Genomic DNA, 19,179 nt, shown 5'->3' with positions numbered 1-19,179 from the left:
TGATTGCCTAATTTTTCGGTTCGTCCACAAAACAATCCTATGTTTGTAAACAAACGACGCCATATTGCCAATGTTGTTCGGTATAGCTCATATCAGGCCATCGCCGGGGCCCTGGATTCGATTATCCGAAGTTTTGATTAACTAAAGTGAAATTTTGCCGAGGCCTTCAGATAATCGAGTCTGGACTGTAGTAACTTCGGATAAATAAAATGACGATTTTTTTTTAGATTGTTGAGCTTTTGTATGACCCCTACACTGCCCCTGATCGCATAAATGTCCCATATGTATTTTCATCGATTTTGAGTTATTGATGCAGTTTGGTTCAAAATCGTGTGATCTTTCAGAAAAGCCTACAACATAATCAGGAGAAAATACAGTTATTTCGTGAAAACTTAACACGTAGCCTTTGTGGGACAAACTTTAAATATGGGGTGAATGATTTATGCGAACATGGGCAGTAAACAACTCTGAAGTGATGCAGTTTTTTTAATCCAAGATGGCGGCCAAAATTAGACTAAAATGGGGTCGCAGAACTCGAATTTTATGTTATAAGTCTAAAAATAAAAATATTTAAAAAAACACGAAAAAATATGTTCGTTTATTCGACGTTCGGACAATCGAGTCTGGACTGTACAATATTTTGTAGAACAAAATAGTTTATTGAACATATTTATAAAACAAAATTCCTCTAAAATATAAAATCATCGCAGATCTCATTCCAAAAACTCCATATCCTTTAATCGCTTGACAATTTCCTCAATTTCTCCGTACAACTTGCTCCTGATGGCTTTCTTGCTCTGCGCATAGGACTCCGAATTTTGTACCGAGTTCTCGCCACCCTCCCCGAGAGCCCGTTTCATCAGGACCGTTTCGCAGGAAACGTTCTGGCTAAGACTCGCCTTCGACTCGATGTCCACAATGGTGCGATCGATCAGGTCCGTCACGGTGCTCTTGAGCTGTGCCAGCGAATCGGCCACGTCCATGAACAGGCGCGGATCTTGCGGTGCCGTTGACGCCGATTCCGCTGGAATCGGACAATCTTTGGGTCGTTCCGCGATCGTCTGCTGGCTCTCGTTGCAGTCTTCCAGGGTGAAATGATGTTCCAGCGGGGTCTTTGGCGCTTCTTGGGCTCGTTCCGATTGGTTCATGGTCTTTTTGAAGCTCTGCTCGAGCTGGTCGAAAAAGCTTGTGACCATGTCGGTGTTGTTGTTCTTGGAGCGAGCTTCCGGGGCGGAGGGGTTAGGGCCATGGCTGGTGGAAGCAACGTCGGATCGGATTCGGGACACGGCTTGAACTTGCTTGCTTGTTTGCGCTTGCTCAATGTGCTGTGGGCGGAAAGTTGAAGTTTGTGTAAAGACATATTTGAATAATCCTTGGAATTTGGATTACCGTTAATCGCCTTTGATACTCGGACCGAGGCACTTCAAAGTAACGACCCTTGTACTCCATGACGACCTTTTCCTCCGTTTCCGAGGGTTTGTGCGTGAACCGACTTCGCTTCATGGTTCCTATTCGCGGGATTTAAAAAGATTTCCCTATTTTTTTAAAGAACTTTTTGACGGATCGAACAAGCGCTGAGTCATAAAGATTCAGGTTGCTTAGATTGATTTTAGCAGTAAATAATTCTGGTTTTTTTTGAAAAGGTCCAATAGACCAAATTTCCAGTTTTTGCTTTTCGGGTGTTTTTGAAACCGCCTTGAGTCAGGGGTATTAAAACACCCAAAAGCAAAAACCGAAAATTTGGTTTATTGGACCTTTAAAAAAAAAAAAAAAAAAAACTCCAGAATAAAAAAAATCATTATCTAGTTTGAAATTAACAAAATCTAAAATGTGTGTGGAATGATTGGGCATATTTTTGTTAAATAATAGTAGTTTATGCAACAAGTTGCAAAAAGAGGATTTTTTCAGCACGAGTCGTACATTTATAAAACGAGGTTCACCGAGTTGGATAAATACGAAGAGTGCTGAAAAAATCAAGTTTTGCAACGAGTTCCATACAAATTTTTTTGCAATTCCAAAAAACACACACTGAGTGAAATTGTATGTCAAATTTTCATGTCTTTGTCAATAAATCGTTTAAATCAAAAAAATGTTGAAAAGTGTTACTTTTCGAAACAAGTGTTCAGCACCCATTTGAGTGCTGAAAAGTAGAACTTTTCAGCATTTATTTTGAAAAGTGTTGCTATTCGATTCTGTTATTTTTGGTACAGAAAAGTAGGCTATTTCGTCGTTCAAGAATGACAGGAAAAGTAAGTAGTTTCTCGACGGAATTGCAAAAAGATCTTTTCATGATTCTTGGAAGCATTTGGGAATGTGATACATGCCACAATTGAAAACCCCGCCCCGGTTTTGTTTGTTCTCATCGCTTTTATTTTCTTGCAGTTTTTCTCATCAGTTTGTCTTAAAAGCTAGGGTTTCTTTTTTCCTTTTTTCTTTTCACTTATAAGCTAAAGAGTTTTTCTACTCTTGTGTTTTTTCTTCTTTTTTGTCACTTAAAAGTAGTTTTCATTTTTTTTTCTTATTTTTCATTTCGACATTTTTTCGCGCTCAATTTCATTTTCCGCTTTTGCTTTCATTAATCCCTACTCTTCGCTAAGTTTTTTTTTTTCTCATTTTGTAAACCATTTGCTTCTCAGTTGTTTTTTTTTTGTATTTTTTTCATTAGTTTTTTTTGTTGCATCACTTAATCCTAAAAAATCTTTTTTTCATCTAGTTTTTTTTTCATCATTTTAATGCTAGTTTCATTTAACATCATTAACCCTAAAAATCAATCCGTTTCCACGCTTCTTTTCCCTTTCCTTTCTTCGCTAATGGTTCAATCATATGAATGGTTGCTCGTTTCGTTTGATCGCGTTCAATTTAAACTATTTCTTTTTTTTTCAATTTAAGTTTACCGTCAATCGAAAAAAAAAAAAACTTGAAAAAAGTGAAATAAAAAAGTAAATTTCTTTTTGCAATAATACTTTTAGTTCACGTTCATTTCTTTTATTGAACACACCTTGGAGTGAACTTTGTTCCGAGGGTGTTCTTAATTTCCTCCAGCAATATTTTTTAAATATACTTTTTTTCAGATCATTTTGCCGTTTGGTTGTGCACAATGAGGTAAATTCAAAACGCAAACGTTAAAACGAAGGTGGAAGCCCCGCTCGCGATTTTCAAAAAGTGTGATTTTATTCATCATTAGTGAACCAATACGGATTGTTGAAAACAACAAAAAAATTGGTTGAAAAAAGGAAAAAAAAAGTTGGTTGGTTGGTTGTATGCGAAATTTGGAAATGATCGATCGAACAACCTAAAATTTGGAAGAAGTTGCGTTTTTTTTTTCTGTCATCTCTCCGTTTCTCTGTTTAATAGGAATCAGTTGTGTGTGTGTGTGAGAGAGAGTTGTGTCTCTACTGTAAATAGGTCGGTTTCGAGAAATTTAGGAAACAAAAGTCTCAAGAACGGAACACAATGCGTCATCTCTCCGATCGGATATTTCATCATTTGGTTGCTTGCTTTCGCATCATCCTGCAGCTTTTCTAGTCTAAACAATTTTTTATCCTAAATATTTTTTTCCCTTACAAACTAGCAAAAATCTTTTTTTCATTTATTATTCCTATGTGTCCCGCTCGCACTTATTTCATCATCTTTTTCTTCTTCTCAAGTTCTGTGTTTTTTTGTGTGTATGTGAGTGGTTGTTTGCCTTAAAAGCTAGTTGTTTTTCCCTTAAGCCTAAAGCTACTTTTTTTTCTTTCAGCTACTTAATCCTCTGTTTCTTTTCTCTTGCTTCATTCCCCTTCGTCTCCTATTCTACGACTACTGTTTTTTTTAGGTTTTTTTTTCAGTTTTTGTCTACTTTTTTTCATTCACCTACGTTTTTTTCGCTTAAATTTATCAACTTGCAGAAAACATCATTGAAATTCACTTTAACCAAAGCGAGTCAAACCGAAATAAATTTAAAACAAAAATTCCAACTGAAAAAAAAAAACAATACAATTTGATCAAATCAACCAACATTACTGTACAAAGTAACACTTGGTAACGGTCGAACCACAAAATCGGAGCGTTAAACCCAAACTTGAGTGCGCCAAAAATCGAAGCAAAAATTGCACAAGTTGTTCTGCGCCTACTCAGCGCACAAGATTCTGTGAATATTTTGGGCGTGTGTTGTTTGTGTGTGTCTCCTTGTTTTCAACTCTGGGATAAAAGGTAAATGGTTCCAAAAAAAGTCACGTGCGAAACCGTGTCACTCTCTGCTACAATGGTTTTGATTTACTTGTTTTTTTTTTCTTGTGAGTGTGTGTTTTTTCTCCTTCAAGGTTTTGTTTGCTCAGTGTCGTCTCCTGTTTTTGTTTTGTTCTACTTCAGATCTCGCTGCAATATGGGGTTTCGTCTTTCTCGTTAAGAACGTTCTATTCTGGATTGTTCTCATCAAAATAATAGTATCTAACTCAAGTTCTATCCAGTCCTCAAATTTGTCTGATTTTAACGCTTTTTCCGGTGTACAAGAGTACCGTCGTGACAGTTTTCAATGTCACTTTCCTCAGCCTGGTTGCACTTCGATGCTGCTGTACTAAATGTGTTAGGGTAAAAATAGTCCGACTTCCTCTGCTCTGTCTGTGCGGCGTGCATCACCAATTTGATTGGGTTCTCTTGAGTGGTTATATTTTCCTCTCTCTTTCAGATAAATAAGAAAATATAGCTTAAAATTTCAGTGATGATCGCGAGCGCAGACAGAGAGAGTGACAACTGTTATTTTTGCTTTTTTAGTACAACTTCAACAACTTTCGTTTCTCTCTTTCAAGGGGGTGTGTTTTTATAACTGCTTCTTTTTGTTGTGTTTTTCTTTTTTGTGTTAATATATGTTCAGTCATTGTTTAAATCATCATTTTCTCATAACTTCGCTTCTTTCTATATTTTATGTTTAATAAAGTTATTTATTGTATACTTTCCTTAATAGTGTTCTCGTTAAGTGTTTTCGAAGATGGAAGATTTTCAAGTTGTCTTTTTATTTTCTTTTAGTTAATAGTTTGTGTGTGTTTGGGTGTGGGTGTGAGTGAGTGCTGCGTGTATGAATGTGTTTTTGTTCTTCTTTTTCCTTCAAAAGGTTCAGCAGTGTTTAGTACAGTTTTGTAAATCAATGACATTTAGACAAGAGTACTCATAAGGGTGTGTTGGGTTAAGGTTTGGCGATTTAGTCTTTTTTTTACACTAGAAAACGAAAACCAAAACACGGTCAGGATGATCAGTAGGATGGTGAGGTCGCGGCGCTTCGTTGTTGGCGTTTTAGTACAAATTGTGTTACGCTAGTATTTTTCTTTTGTGCGAATAATGATCGGTTTTGCTTTCGGCGGGCACGAAAACGCAGCCAGTGTGTACTAAAAATTCCTTTAGTTTGATATATAATTTGAATATTACGATACTTACGTTTAAAAATCGTCCCTGAAAATCGAGAGAACAGTGAGTGATACGACACACACCTATGAAAAAATCGGTTTCTGTTTCGCGTCCAATACGTAGATATATTACATCATATCAAACAAGTCTCAAATAGTGGCTAGCAAAAAACGAGATTAGTGTGAGTGTGATTCGTGGACTAGAGCGTATAAGTGGATTAGTACACCTTATGAATATTTTTTAACTTGCTTTTCGCTTCTGTTTTTACCCCTTTTCAATAAATAAGCTATACAATACAATAGTTGATGACTTTCTCTTTTCCTCGAATAAACAAACAAAAAAATAATATTCGTATCACAGTTTGGAAATACTATCACATAGCGGTTTTCCTCTTTCCTTTTTTTTAAATGTTCTTTTATGTTCTAAAATAATAATCGTCCTATATTGTGTATATATGCATAAATAATTGATGAATCGCTTGATTAGTTCTATCAGTACACACTGCTGGGCCAGTCACCGTGCCACCGCCGTTCCGCAAAACTGCATTGTACTAAAATCCGTACTAAAACACCCCCACCCGAAAGCGTCCACGATTTTCTTCTTCGCGGCACCGAAAAAACGGGATGGGTGGGACTCAAAATGAACGCTGCAGCAATCTTCTACTACTCGATAGTTTTGTTTCGTTTGGTTTGGTTTAAAACAGTTTAGTCTTCACTAGGTGACGCCGTCATGTTGTTCAAAAATTTCGAAACATTTCACAGAGAATATTATTTGTGTGTTGTGTGTTGTGTGTTTGTTTGGTGTACCGTCCCACATTCGGCGAGATGGTGTACCCTTTTTGTTTACGTATAAAACCTACTGAACATATTTCTTTTCAGCTCCATTTTTCACGCCGGTTGGTGCGAGCTGGCAACACTGGCGCTGCCCGAAAACTGAGACGCCCCCAAAACAGCCCACCTTTTTGTTTGTTGACATTGATTAGTTCTTTGCTCTCGAAAATATATTTTTTTGTTTGCTCTCTTGATTTGTTCTTGTTGTTTAGTTGTTGTTTTTAGGTTTGTTGTTGACATTTTTTGTTTTGTTTTTTTTTACGATATTCCCTAGATATTCGACGAGGTGAAAATAACAGGTTTCACACACATTCATATTTGTCATAGTTGCTTGCATGTTTTTTTCTTTGTTTATTTCTGTTTGTGTTCAATAGTTCGCTTTCCTTGTGTGTGTGTGTGTTTCACATTCGTTCGCGTTAAACGGTTCAACAATTCGACAAAAGGGGACTTTCAAAAATATTTGTGTAGAAAAATTGAGTTGGTTGATCTCTGTTATTTTGTGTTATTTTTTCTTTCATTTCATTTGCTTGAATCTTTGTTACAGTTTTGTTTTGTCTGTGTGTTGTTTTCTGCATTTAACAGCTTAGCACTTCTTTCACTAGTTTTGTTGATTTGTTTCCTTTTTCTTTATATTTGCCTTGAATGCCCATTTTTTGCACAGTCGTTCTTCTGTGTGGCGAGCTTAAAGCTCAGCTTTTCGTCGCTTCTTTTTAATCTCTTTTTGCCTTTTACAATGTTTTACCAAACTCACGTGACATTGTTTAACGACGCTTTGAGCGTGTGTGAGTGTGAGTCTCTTCTGCTTTGTTTTGTGTTAGTTTAGGGAATGCCTGTGACTTGTTACAAAAAAATTGTAAAAAGGCACAATTTCCATGCTTTTTTCATTAAACGTTCTTACCCCGCGAGATGGCTGTGATAGAGAAACTTAAACTGTGTAGGATTTGTGTTCGTCCAGTGTCAAAATAATACACACATACAATCGCCAATGATGCACCTCACCGTTTGCCGCAGAAGATTTGCTATTTTGTAGGCTTAAATGAGGCAAAACTGTAAAACAAAATTAAATAAATCAGGGGATTAAGGGAGGACAATTGAAAAAAAAAAATGTTACAAAAACATACCTTCCAGAACAGTAAAGTTAGCTCAAACGTTTTCACTGATTACTCACTAGTAAAAATATTACAAAAATCAAGTCCCAAAAATACATATTTCATGGACCAATTGACAACGCGCCCCTTGCCGAGGCAAGCGGGTGGTTAAACGTCAGTCGTACTTTGACAGGTGCTGCAACGCGCAAAAAGTCAAATGTTGAAAACATTCCTTATGCAAGTTGGGCACAAAACGCACCTGTTTCAGCTGTGAAAAGACACCGAAGTTGTAAATAAATTGTAATTTGTGAATTTACGGGAACTAACGGAAAGTTAATTCTTCAGCTCCATCACCGCTGGGTACAAAACGCCCTAGTTTCAGCTGTGAAAAGACACCGAAGTTGTAATTAGTGAATTTACGGAAGTTAATTTTTCTCCTCAGATATTTGGTTGCCGTCACTCATGAGCCGGCAACGGAACGGAAACTTTTAGAATGATTTTTTGCAGAATATTCAATATTTATATCAAACCTCCTCCCATTTCAAGAGTTTAGTTGATGAATCGAAGATCATCAGTCTTCAAAAAAACATCTAATTACAATCAATCCATCAGGGACACACTTGTGCGGTCTCCCACCATCAGGCCAAACGAACCGATTCCGAAGGCAAAACTGTATCACCAAAAACTACTTACACGACGCCCGTGTCCAGCAAACCGGAATTACTCCATCATCATCACCATAACGGCCAATCGTAGCCCATTTCCGTCACACGTGGTTTGCGCCACACTTCAGAGCCTCCCCTTCCCCTACTCGACGAAATCGCTTGAGGAGGACCAACAAAAAATACCAATTATTTGGGACACTTTCTTTCCTTTCTTCGCACTTCTGGTCCTTCTTTTTTCCGCCGACACCCTTCATCGCAAATGGACCAACACAAATAACTCCATTGACCCAGCAAATTCACTCTCTTTTTGCCAGGAACAAAAAAACCGAGGGAGTATTGATTATTAATTAAAAATAAATTAATCGCAAACGGTTCGACACCGCCCACTCTTTTTTGTTTTGGGGAGCTTCATTTTGGTCGCGCTTTGCAGAGTTTTCCACACTGCGCCGCGGCGCTCACTTTTTATTCAATCATCATTTTTCGCGGAGGAAAAAATCCCTTTGCTTCATTCTTAATGCTTAAGATTCACACTGCCTTACAACGAAACAAACAAAAAAAAAGTTGGGAATTGTAAAAGAGAAACAAAACCATTTCTTCTTTCCCTTTCCGGTTAGCCTTGCACTTTTGCCTTTCTTTTTTTCTCTTTTTTTTGCAAAAAAAATAGCTTTTTCTGTCCTAAGTTGGAATCGTTCAAGCAACTTTCAGTCTCAAAACATACGCTCGTTCCTCGCTCGCGGTTTTCAATTTCCAGTTTCTGGGTTTTTTTCTCTTTGCTTGCTTTTACAAACTACAAAAATAGAACTAATTCAAAAAAAATGTAGAAAAAAAAACTGAAAAATTGATAAAACGACCTACTCGTTCTCTTATCCATTCTGCGACGCGTTCTGACTTCCGCTATCTCTTTTTTTTTCTTTCTCTATTTCGCTCAGTTTCATCTCTGTCCCTTGTTCTTTCTTTCCTAAAATGTAAATTTTCAAATCGGTCTATCTAACAACTAAAAACTATAATTATGAACTAGCTTTCCTTTGCATTTGCTCTTTTTCACACCTGCAGCTTCTTCCAGCTCTCCACTTTTCTCTTTCCACTTCCACGGCGTTTCCTCGAAGCGAAAACTCTCTGCTCTCTCCCATTCGCTAGCTCGCTCAATCTCAATCTCGCTTACCGAACAAAAAATAAATTAAAAAATTAACCTAACAAAAAAAGCGACTCTTCTTCGCGCGATTTTTTCACTCCTTTCTGCGCTCGCAGTTTGGCGAGCGGGGCAAAAAAAGGTGTGGGAATTACATTTTAGAGCTCGCCTCTCGCGATTTTCTCTTTTTCGCTCTTCAATCGTCAGTCGGTCGTCGCTCGCGCAACGCTGTGCAACTCTCGCGTTTCTCTCGCTCTTCGCTGCGTGACGTCACGACGTCACATCAATTTGCTTGTGCGAGAGAGTGAGGGAGAATTCCAGAGCTTTGCGAGCGCGCGACGACCTTCTTATCAAATTTTCTCGTTTTTGGTTTGCTCGCAGTTTTTTTTAGAGGTTCGCGCACTTGGTTTTGGTTCCTCCGTCGTCGTTTTTTTTCTTTCTAAAAACTAAACTTCATCAGTACTTCTCGTGTGTGTTTGGGTGTGTGATTTTTTTTCGAGTTTTTCTCTCAGACTCTCGCGCGTTTGCAAAAGATCGGCGATGCGTTTTCTCTGTTCTCTGGCTGCCGCAGAGAAGGTGAAATAAATAAGTTTTATTTGTTTGTTTTTTCGTGTCAGAAGGAAAATAGAACAAAACGTGTGTACAAAACTTAACAAACAAAATTAGGGAAAAGGGCGTGGGGGAAACAAACAGTTGAAGATTCGCGCACTTTCGCGAACTATTCTGCGCGAAGTCAGGTTGGTCGTCGTCCAGAATTGTTGTGGGGGAGGGGTTTGGAAAACATCGAAAAATGTAAAAGTTTAACAGTCAATAGCGGTTTACGGGGGTGTGTGATTGATCTAAACTTTGTATGCCACGATCAGCCCGGGTATTCTGGCTCCTAACAAACTTCTACCGTTGCCTTCGCGTGCATGCATTTCTCTGTCAGGGAGGGGGGCGTACTTTAGTTAAGTTGTTGAAGGTGTTGTTAACTGCTAGATCTGCGACGAACTAGTAGGAAGTGGGTGTGGTTGTGTATGCTTTCGCTTCAAGTCTTGTGTAAAAATCAACGGTTTTCGCTGAGGTATCGATTACTTCCTGTCTCGCTCTCTCTCGGTCTGTGTCCCTCGTGAACAAAAAAGATCTTGGCAATTTTCCTGAACTCGCGCGCGTGCTCGATATCTCACACAAAATATTCCCTAAAGATCGGTACCAGCTGAGCTGAGGTTCTTTGCAACTCTCTCTCTCTCTCCTTCTCTGAGGGGCTGACGTTACTAGTTAATTTCATAGGTTCTTGGTTGGTTGATTGAGGCAAACAACTCCGACGATATTACGACGATGACGATGACTGGAGACTTTCTTCTTCTTCTTCTTCTTTTGCGTCTACTGCTCGCAACTGATCTTCTTCTTCGGCTTAAATTCTTACCCCATACATCTCTAGATCTGACGCGCACCGCCCCCGAACCTTCTCCCATCCGGCGGGAAGTTGGCGCTGTCGGTGCTGCTGGTGTTCTACTTGGGGGCGTGCTGATACTGTGTGGTGTACGCCTCGTCCGGGGAGGCCGCCGTGCTGGCCTGCTCCGAGTCGCCCATCTGCATCGTGTGGATGATCGACGGCGTCGGCGCGTAGTACGGGTACGTCGGGCTGATATACTGCGGAGGTTTTCGAAGGGGGAGGAATAACAAAAAAGATTAAAGTTAGTAAAATTTTTAGCTACATAATAAAATTCACAGCAGTCCATGTTATGGCACTTGATAAATCATCAAAAAAAAAAAAAAAAAAAAAAAAAATAGTAATCATAACCAAATTTGTTATTATTGCTTTTTGTTTACTTGAACTATGGCAAAGTTTTGAGCAAGTTTTCAAGAGCATTATTTCGGACCTCAAAAAGCTTTTTTTTTTAATTCTAACGGTATTTTTTTAATTGTCGATATTTTTACCCAAAAGGAAATTATTGATTTGCTAAAAAAAATCTAAGTTATCTTTTATTTGAGGCTTTGCTTCAAAAATTACTGATTGTTTGACTTAGTTAACTAGTCTAGTTTTTGTTAAATTATACAACTCAGTCCAATGTTTACTTATTTTGTTCAGTATTAGAAAAAATATAATTTTAAATTTCACCCGGAAATACAGGAATGCTCAAAGTTTTTGAAGGCCGGGAAAAATTTGAAGCTCAAATGAGCTTGCGGGCCGAATAAAAAAAAGGTTATTTAAAAAAATACTTTATTTTTATTTGAAATTATATGTCAGTTGAAGATTTTTAAAATTTCTGTTATTTTTACATGACATTAAATAATAACATTTTCGTTAATTAAAATTGTTGAAAACCCAAAATGACAGGTTTCTATAAGTGTTACTTTGAGTGCTTAGATATATGAAAAAAAGTATTTAATTGAATGTACTTGTGCTTTCATAAAATTTTAAAGGATTTTTTCGAAAATGGTGACATGTTATCTGAACAACGTAACGTAATTGGCTTAATTTTATTTTTAAATTGAGTGTAACTTAAAAAAAGTCGTTGAGAGCCAGAAATCCATCATTTCAACAAAAAAAAAAAAAAGAAACTGTTTAAAACACTCGTAAGGTTTGCAATCTCAATATTCAAAAAATGTCAGATTCGACGAATAAACCTAAGATTTAAGCGAAAAACACTTATTGCAATTTTAATTGATTTCAGCGGATTGCACTTCAATTTCCATTGATATTATGAAGTATTGAAAAAAAATCTATGCACCTGATTATTTAAACCAATTAAAAAAAAAAAAATGGGGAAGGAGAGGAGGGTTGCTCAACAAAAGCTTTGTAAAATATTTGCAACAACCTTAATTCTCCGATTTCAACATTTTGTCAATCACATTCGTTATCCTGCTGTCATGAGTATGAAACCCGAGGGAAGTTTGATAGTCAGATCATAAAAATGGTCCTAGGCCTATATAAGCCATTTTTGTGTATTTGGAGCCAATAGTACTCGAAAAAAACGTTTGAGAAGGGCGTAAGGTATTTAAATATTTTTGTGTTTTTTAATTTAAAAATTACTGTATCTCGAAGGCGCCGCACTGTATCAAAAGTGGTCAAAGAAAAACTTGTAGGAAATTGGACGGGCTTTCTGAAAAAATACACTGAAACAAAAATACACGCCTTATCTATGAGATTTTTTGATTTTTAAGCCTAAAACTAAAATTTAAAGGTGATGTCACGATTTTTTTTCGTTCAAAATTTTTGAGGTAATAACCTAAAATGTTACCAAAAGACTGATGAAAAATGCAGGATGGTATGTCTCTCCTAAAAAAATACAAAAATCATTTACTAAAACAGTTTTTTAAGTGGTCTAAACGTCTAAAAGTAGAACTTTTCAGCATTTATTTTGAAATGTGTGTTTTGAAATGTGTTTCTATTCGATTCTGTAATTTTTAGTAGATAAAAGTAGGCTGTTTCGTCACGCGAGAATGACAGGAAAAGTAGGAAGTTTCAAGACGGAATTCCAAAAAAAAAATAATTTATTCTTGTTCTATGATATTTTTGTAAGTTTTTCCATTATTTTAACCCTCTACAACCTTATCCCGCCTCTAGACGGGCTGCGATCTTAAAAATCGCTTAAAATCAATTTTTCAGCCAATTTTTGATCTTCAAAGAGCAGTATAAAGAAGAACTCTTAAAATTTTAGAAATTTTTGGGTTGGAAGTTTGATTTGTTTTATATGACTTTGCTAATGTTTTTAAAAATGTGGTCAACTTTGGCTGTGTTTTTACAAACAATTCCTTTATTTTAAGTAAAAAGAGGGCTTCTAACAGGACATTGTCCTGCCAGATATCACCTGCACAAAATCGGCAGGTGGCCTAACAACCTCTGTCGTTTTTGTTTAACTGAGCTGGAAAGCTCGGCACATTTACTCTGCTTCTGCGGAGCACTTGTGTCTCGAAGGCTGCGGTTCTTTGGATCGCACCTTCTTACGCCGTACGATGTATGGCACCACACCCATCCCAAGAAGGTCATACAGTTCATCGACTGTATTGCGCCAGATTGGGATAAACCATGTCTGCAAAATAACCCCTCGTCTTCCGATCCAATGGATACGAGTAATTTGTAGTATGGACAGTAACCAGGGTACATCACAAAAGATAGCCTTCTCAGGTGGTCGCAGTGAACTTAACCCAATGCCCATTGGGCAACAAAGAGAAGTAAAAAGAATTATACAGTAATTTTTGTAGTTTCCCAGTTTATGCCTCCACGCATTTTTGTTTACAACTTAAATAATAGTGGTGCCATTCTAATATCAGAAAATGTGAGGAGCAAGCAAACAATTGAAAAAGTAACGGTAAAAACATGAAAAAATTAGAAAGGCAAAATGCAATGATAGGAGTGGTAGAATAGGCCACATACTCCCAAAAACAAATATAAACTAAACAAGATAAATGCAAATTATGATACTAAAAATAAAACAAGAAAAACATAAAACAAAAGAAGTAAAGATTTTCGTAGAACAAAAGTTGCTTAAAATGAGGTTTTTCAGTTTTTTTAAGTTTAAGAGTATTTTTTGTTTCAATTTTTTTCTAGTTTTAATAATATTTTTATGAGATTTAATCTTTTTCAAATATGAGCAATTTGTCAAAATGTTTTAAGGCTCTGGAAGGCAAATAGCTTTTCTTTGTGTTGTTTGTAGAAGCATTTTACGTATCGTAATTAATTTTTCGTTTCAATTTACTATTTCTGAACTATACGGAACCATCAGTCATTGCCCCAAGAATGAAGGACACCTTCTACGACCTTAATATAAAATATCTTGATTCGAAACAATTTCATTTATTGATTAAAACTCATGCTTTTTTAAGTGAAATTTTTGTGAGATTTTTTTTTCGAAAGAAAGTAGGTTTCTGAAAATGTTTAAAGAAAAAAGTCGAATTTTTGATATATTTTTAGCAGTTCTAAATTCCATCAAAATTATTTATTCCTGTTTTGACTATTTGTCTTGCGCTCTTTTGTCAAACATTCGCAAGCTTGTAAAACTCAAGGCAGGTTTGTCCCACATATAAGGCTACTTGATTTGCTCCAGATTCCTAGAACAAATACTGAATATTTTTGGTTTTTCTGAAGAGCATTTCCAAACTAAACGCTGGCTCGGCTAGAAAATATGTTTATCATGTGAAATCTCAAGTATCAATACAGTCATCCCACATATTCGGAACACCCACAAATTCGGAACACTTTTATGATAATTTGTCAATAGCATGCCAAAAGTAGCTTTTCTGTCGACCTTACTATTTTTAGAACCTTCATTTGGACATTATCTTGCTATTTCACTAGTAAAAGTAGTACTTTTTGAACAAAAAACTTCATTCCAAGACTATTTTGTCCAGAGCACCAAAACACTGCCTTCAAATGGCCTGTTTCATAATTGTGGGATGTTATTGTGCCTCCCACAATTGTGGAACACCTGAATTTAACTGATATTTTCACAAAAAAAGTTATCAAACCATGTATAAAACATCACTAAGCTTGAGTTTTATTGGTTTCAGTGTGTGAAGTCATTATTTGGTAATAAATATGTACTCCTGGAGAGATCCAAAGTTTGTTTACATTCGTAAGAAAAAAGTGTTCCGAATTTTTTATTTCAAGGGTCAAAGTAATTATTCAAAAACTTCATATAAAAGTTAAAATTTCCAGATGTTCAATACAGTATTCGAAAGATCGCAAGAAAAGCTTTCAAATGAAGGTAAAAGCGAATCATTAAGTTCAATTATCGATTTGCTATAATTTTTTGAACATTGGCCGATTTGTAAACCGTTTCGAATATGTGGGATGACTGTATAAATAAATTTGAAATTGAGTCCTGGGAAAAATATTGCATTTTTCATTCTGTACGCAAAATATTTAGCTTCGAGCACGGAACACCAAATCTCAAAAATATGAGTTGAAATTGAATAATTTAATTTCAAAGCTTTTTACAAAACTAGCTCCCAGATAATAAAATTTGTCCAGTTAAGTTGTTATTTTTAGGGCTGTTCAATCTCTTTTGGAATTTGGACTTGTATTTGCACTCACCGACGATCCAATCTGTAGCGTGGTCAGCTGCGGCATCATGCCGTACGGGACGGCCGTCGCCGGGTTCTCGCTGGACATGATCATGGACACACCGCGCGGCTGCACCGACTGGACCGCGTCCGTCTTGTACGGCGTGCCGACGCTCATGTGTTGGGCCTGCATTTGTACGTACTGCTGTGGGTGGGAAATTAAGCGAGAGAGTTTTCAAATTAGAGTTGAAACCGACTCCAAGCGATTCCCTTTCTTCTTACCTGATCATCGACCGGCTGAATCGGCTGCGTCATCATGTAGCTGGGCACCCACTGGGAGCCGGGCACGGCATACCCCCCAACCTGGGGCGTTCCGAACCGGCCGTACGGCATTCCGATGTGGGCCCCGACGTTCACGCCGATGCCGTTCTGCTGCATGTTCGGATCGTACGTCACCGGGATGCCCTCGGCCCCGTCGCGCCAGGTCCGCGCGTTCGGGTCCGGACTCTTGAACGGGTTCTTCTTCTTGGAGCCCCCGTCGGCGAACTTCACCAGCAGTGGCTCCTTGGCGCCCTGCAGCTGCGTGCCGTTGAAGATCTGGATGATCTGTTCGCACTTTTCCCGCGACTCCATCCGGGCGAAGCCGACACCTGCGCGTCATCGTAATCGTAAGAAAATAAATTCGTGGTTTTTTTTATGTGATTTGACAGTTGACATTTTTCAAAATTAGAAAGCGTGCGCCTACTCCTACTCACCCTTGGACTGTGCGTTCTGGTCGCGCAAGATCCGGGTCGAGATCACCTGGCCGTACTTGGACAGCAGGTTCTCCACGTCGGTCTCCTTGTAGTTCAGTGGTAGATTAGCGATGTACAGATTGGTCGGATCCTGCTCTTGTTGCTGCTTGAAGTTGTCGGCGGACGGGGGTTTTCGGACAGTTTTCCAAGCGATTTTTTTTTGTGTTTTTTTTAAAGTAAGAGTTTTTAAACGAAATAAAAAGTTTGTTTTGATTTTTTTTTTTTCGCAATGGAAGAAAGAAAATAAATGTTTCATTAGTACGATCTTGCAGCGCTCGCAATCGGCTAGCGTTTCTAGGGGGAGTTGGGCGGATTTTGTTTTTCCTTTTCTGAAAGGGGGGGAGCTGATTTTTCCTGACCGAGCAGTTTTGTTTCTGTTGGGTGAAAATCTGAATGAAAAGTTGAGATTTTCGGGGAGGCATTTGAAATTGGGAGGGGGGGAGTACGAACGAACGAAGACTTGGTGTTTTTTTTTCTGCATTTTGTTATTGTTTGGAAGGGAAATTTATCCTTTGAAGAAGCGACTGCGACCAGAACAACTATGCAACGAAAGGGAGCATCATCCAGGGACGGACTTTGTTTGGACAAAGTGTTGGCGTTTAATTTTCGTTGGTTGTTCCATGGGAGTGACTGCCTTGAGGGGACAGTTTTTTGTTGTTGGTGGCATTTTTGGGAGGATGATGATAAATATAACACAGAATGTAAAAGGTAAACAGACATGTATAGAAAGAGAGAGGACACCTGGCGGATCTCCTAGCAGAAAATTGAAACAGATAAACAAAAATCATTTGGAACAAGCTGATAATCCCTAAGCTTATTTTGTACCGCGGTTGACTGAAGACTGAGCTAGCCCTAGACTTAACTTACTTATTGCTAGATTATATATGATTGGATTTGGCCGGCGCACTATTTGTTTATTGTAATAAAATGGTAGTAGTAGTAGTTACTATATGTATACAGTAGTAGTAGTTATAGTTATATATATTAAGATGGTAGTAAACACGCTTTTACAGAGAATAATATGGTGACAAACTGTATACATTACTTGAGCCGAACTGGCAACTGAGAGTGTAACTGTGGGGATTAACAACACTCTTTTTTTTTCTCTAGTTAGAACTGGCTATTTGTAGCAAAGTTAAAACACGGTTGGTTAATACACTGCTAAGAAATGCCTAGACCTGATTATAGTAAAACAAACGAGAAACTCCAAATTGCCTAGCTCTATTTATTGTGGAACACTATATGTACACAGAGAGAAAAGACTAAAATCACCCTTGCGTAACGCACTGAAATCCTAACTAGTTTTTGTACAAAACAAGCTAAATAGTTTGGTAAGTTGGTAAATATTTCATTTGTTTTAAATATATATATTTCAGAAGTCAAACCCTACAAAATCCTAGCTACGATGGACGTTGGTATTTTAAAAAAATCTATCAAACACAAACACGAAACAGGAAGGGGTAAATCACGTTTTTTTTGTTTAAATCTATACACACTACAAAACTATTTGACGATTTTCTGTTGTAAATTGTTATTTGCTGAGCGACGATCGTAGGGTTAGTAACGAGGTGATGATGCACAGTGAGACAGACAGATTGATTTTCGACGTTAGTTTTGGCATCGATTTTGTACAGCGATATTTTTTTTTCAGGTTAGCACATATTTTTGCGGTGTAAGTTTTATTTTGTTTTTGTGGTTTGGTTTGGGAAATATTCACAAAAGTATGTATTTACAGTTGAGAAAATGGGAGTTTTTGAAGTGGCTCATTAAGAGATCTGAAAAAGAGGTAATGAGGACAAACGGTTGACACAATTCTCAAATTAATAGCATAACAATTAATGTAGTTTTATTTTTTAATTTCTTGCATAAAAAGCGATAAAAGGATTTTCAGCAAATAAATTTCTAAACACTCAAAAATAGTTTTTTGAAAAGTAAAATACCGAGTATTTTGAATTCAGCAGGGAAAACTCAAGCTACTTGGCTTTGGATTTTTTTCTGTTGAATATTCCATGATATCATCTTCAGTAAACCCGTTTGTCTTTTTGAGAAAAAAAAAAAAAATAATGTAGGGGTCATTCCAGGACAACTGAGTACACTTTTGGACTCTACCTTCACCAATTTGGACCAAACTTGGAGGGAACGGTAATCTATCGATAGTTATCAGAAATCCCAAGTTTGGAGCTGTTTGGACCATCCCTCTATTTTTGGCACCGCCCTCTTTTTTGACGTTTTTCTAAAAAACTTTTTTTTCTTTTAATCATAACTTTGCAACTATTTGAGTAAAACACTTTCTACAGGTTGCATTTAAAAGAAAATTGTCCAAGGAATTCGACAAACGTAATGTTTTAACCCTTAAATGCCTCGTTATATTATATTTTTACGTTTAAAGTTAAAAAATGCGCTTTCGACCAATTCCTTATATTTTAATTTTTTTAATTTTTTCACCATCGTGTTCCTCAAAAAAATTAACATAATAATCAATGTCAAACTCAAACTAAAATGAACTTTTGACGAGAAACAGCGATTTCACTGAAAAAAGTTCAATTTTGCGCAGCACTCTGTCCTATAAGTTCGAATCCGAAATTAGTTTCCCACATATAAAAACCGAACTATGCGGGATTCCACCCTTTTTGTTGAAAAGTACACCATGTACTTCCGAGCGCTGCGCAACTTCAAACTTTTTTCAGTAAAATCGCTGTTTCTTTGATTGAAATCGCTGTTTCTCGCCAATAGTTCATTTTAGTTTGAGATTGACAATAATTATTAAGTAAAATTGTACGGGGAACACGATGGTGATAAAATTAAAAAAATAAAAATATAAGGAATTGGTCAAAAGTGAATTTTTAAACATATAACGTTAAAATATAATAAAAAGGGGCATTCAAGGGTTAAAATTTTATTTTTATCGAATTCCTTGGACAATTTTCTATAAAATGCAACCTGTAGAAAATCATTGGCACAAATAGTTGCAAAGTTATGATCAAATAAAAAAAAGGTTTTTTAGAAAATCAGCACCAAACTTGGGATTTCTGTTAACTATCGATAGATGAACGTTCCCTCCAAGTTTGGTTCAAATCGGTGAAGGTCGAGTCCAAAAGTGTCCTCAGTTGACCTGGAATGACCCAAGAATGACCCATAGATGAGTTTTTCACCAAATGCGGGTATCAATAGTTATTAGGTATGAGATTTCGAAAAATTACACAACCACATCATTGAGTCTTATGCTCTTTTTTGAATTCAATAAATACAATGCACAACCAAATTAATTCATCATTTTATTTTAAATTGCATTGCCATATTATTGAA

General features: G+C 37.1%; 2 protein-coding genes across 15 annotated transcripts in view; both read right to left on the bottom strand.

Moving 5' to 3' along the window:
- Positions 1-691: 691 nt before the first annotated feature.
- Positions 692-1,552, bottom strand: LOC119770077. The gene is made up of 2 exons (XM_038264277.1): positions 1,390-1,552; positions 692-1,325 (listed from the first exon to the last, which is right to left on the bottom strand). Exons 1-2 carry the CDS (start codon positions 1,501-1,503, stop codon positions 714-716), a joined length of 726 nt encoding a protein of 241 aa, XP_038120205.1. The 5' UTR covers positions 1,504-1,552; the 3' UTR covers positions 692-713.
- Positions 1,553-2,564: 1,012 nt separating this feature from the next.
- The window catches only part of LOC6041261 (protein alan shepard), a 340,069-nt gene continuing 323,454 nt past the window's right edge, over positions 2,565-19,179 (bottom strand). For 10 of the 14 annotated variants that reach the window (XM_038261531.1, XM_038261532.1, XM_038261529.1 and 7 more), the window contains 4 exons: positions 15,835-15,979; positions 15,362-15,729; positions 15,111-15,284; positions 2,565-10,723 (listed from right to left, as the gene is read on the bottom strand). In XM_038261531.1, coding sequence (XP_038117459.1) covers positions 10,583-10,723; positions 15,111-15,284; positions 15,362-15,729; positions 15,835-15,979 — 828 coding nt within the window. In that variant the 3' untranslated portion in view covers positions 2,565-10,582. The remainder of the gene's footprint in view (positions 10,724-15,110; positions 15,285-15,361; positions 15,730-15,834; positions 15,980-19,179) is intronic. The other 4 variants (XM_038261538.1, XM_038261534.1, XM_038261535.1 and 1 more) reach the window with 3 other exon arrangements.

The sequence above is a fragment of the Culex quinquefasciatus genome, chromosome 3, assembly GCF_015732765.1.
Source record: "Culex quinquefasciatus strain JHB chromosome 3, VPISU_Cqui_1.0_pri_paternal, whole genome shotgun sequence".
In the NCBI taxonomy this organism is placed as follows: Eukaryota; Metazoa; Arthropoda; class Insecta; order Diptera; family Culicidae; genus Culex; species Culex quinquefasciatus.
The sequence above is the reverse complement of the archived record's forward strand: the minus strand, read 5'-3'. Positions and strand labels throughout refer to the sequence as shown.

What these genes read in the sequence shown, in the direction of transcription:
- LOC119770077 (XM_038264277.1), bottom strand. Translation starts at nt 1,503, where the DNA reads ATGAAGCGAAGTCGGTTCACGCACAAACCCTCGGAAACGGAGGAAAAG. An exon ending in AGTATCAAAGGCGATTAACG is followed by an intron (nt 1,326 to 1,389) that starts GTAATCCAAATT and finishes TTCCGCCCACAG; the next exon opens with CACATTGAGCAAGCGCAAAC.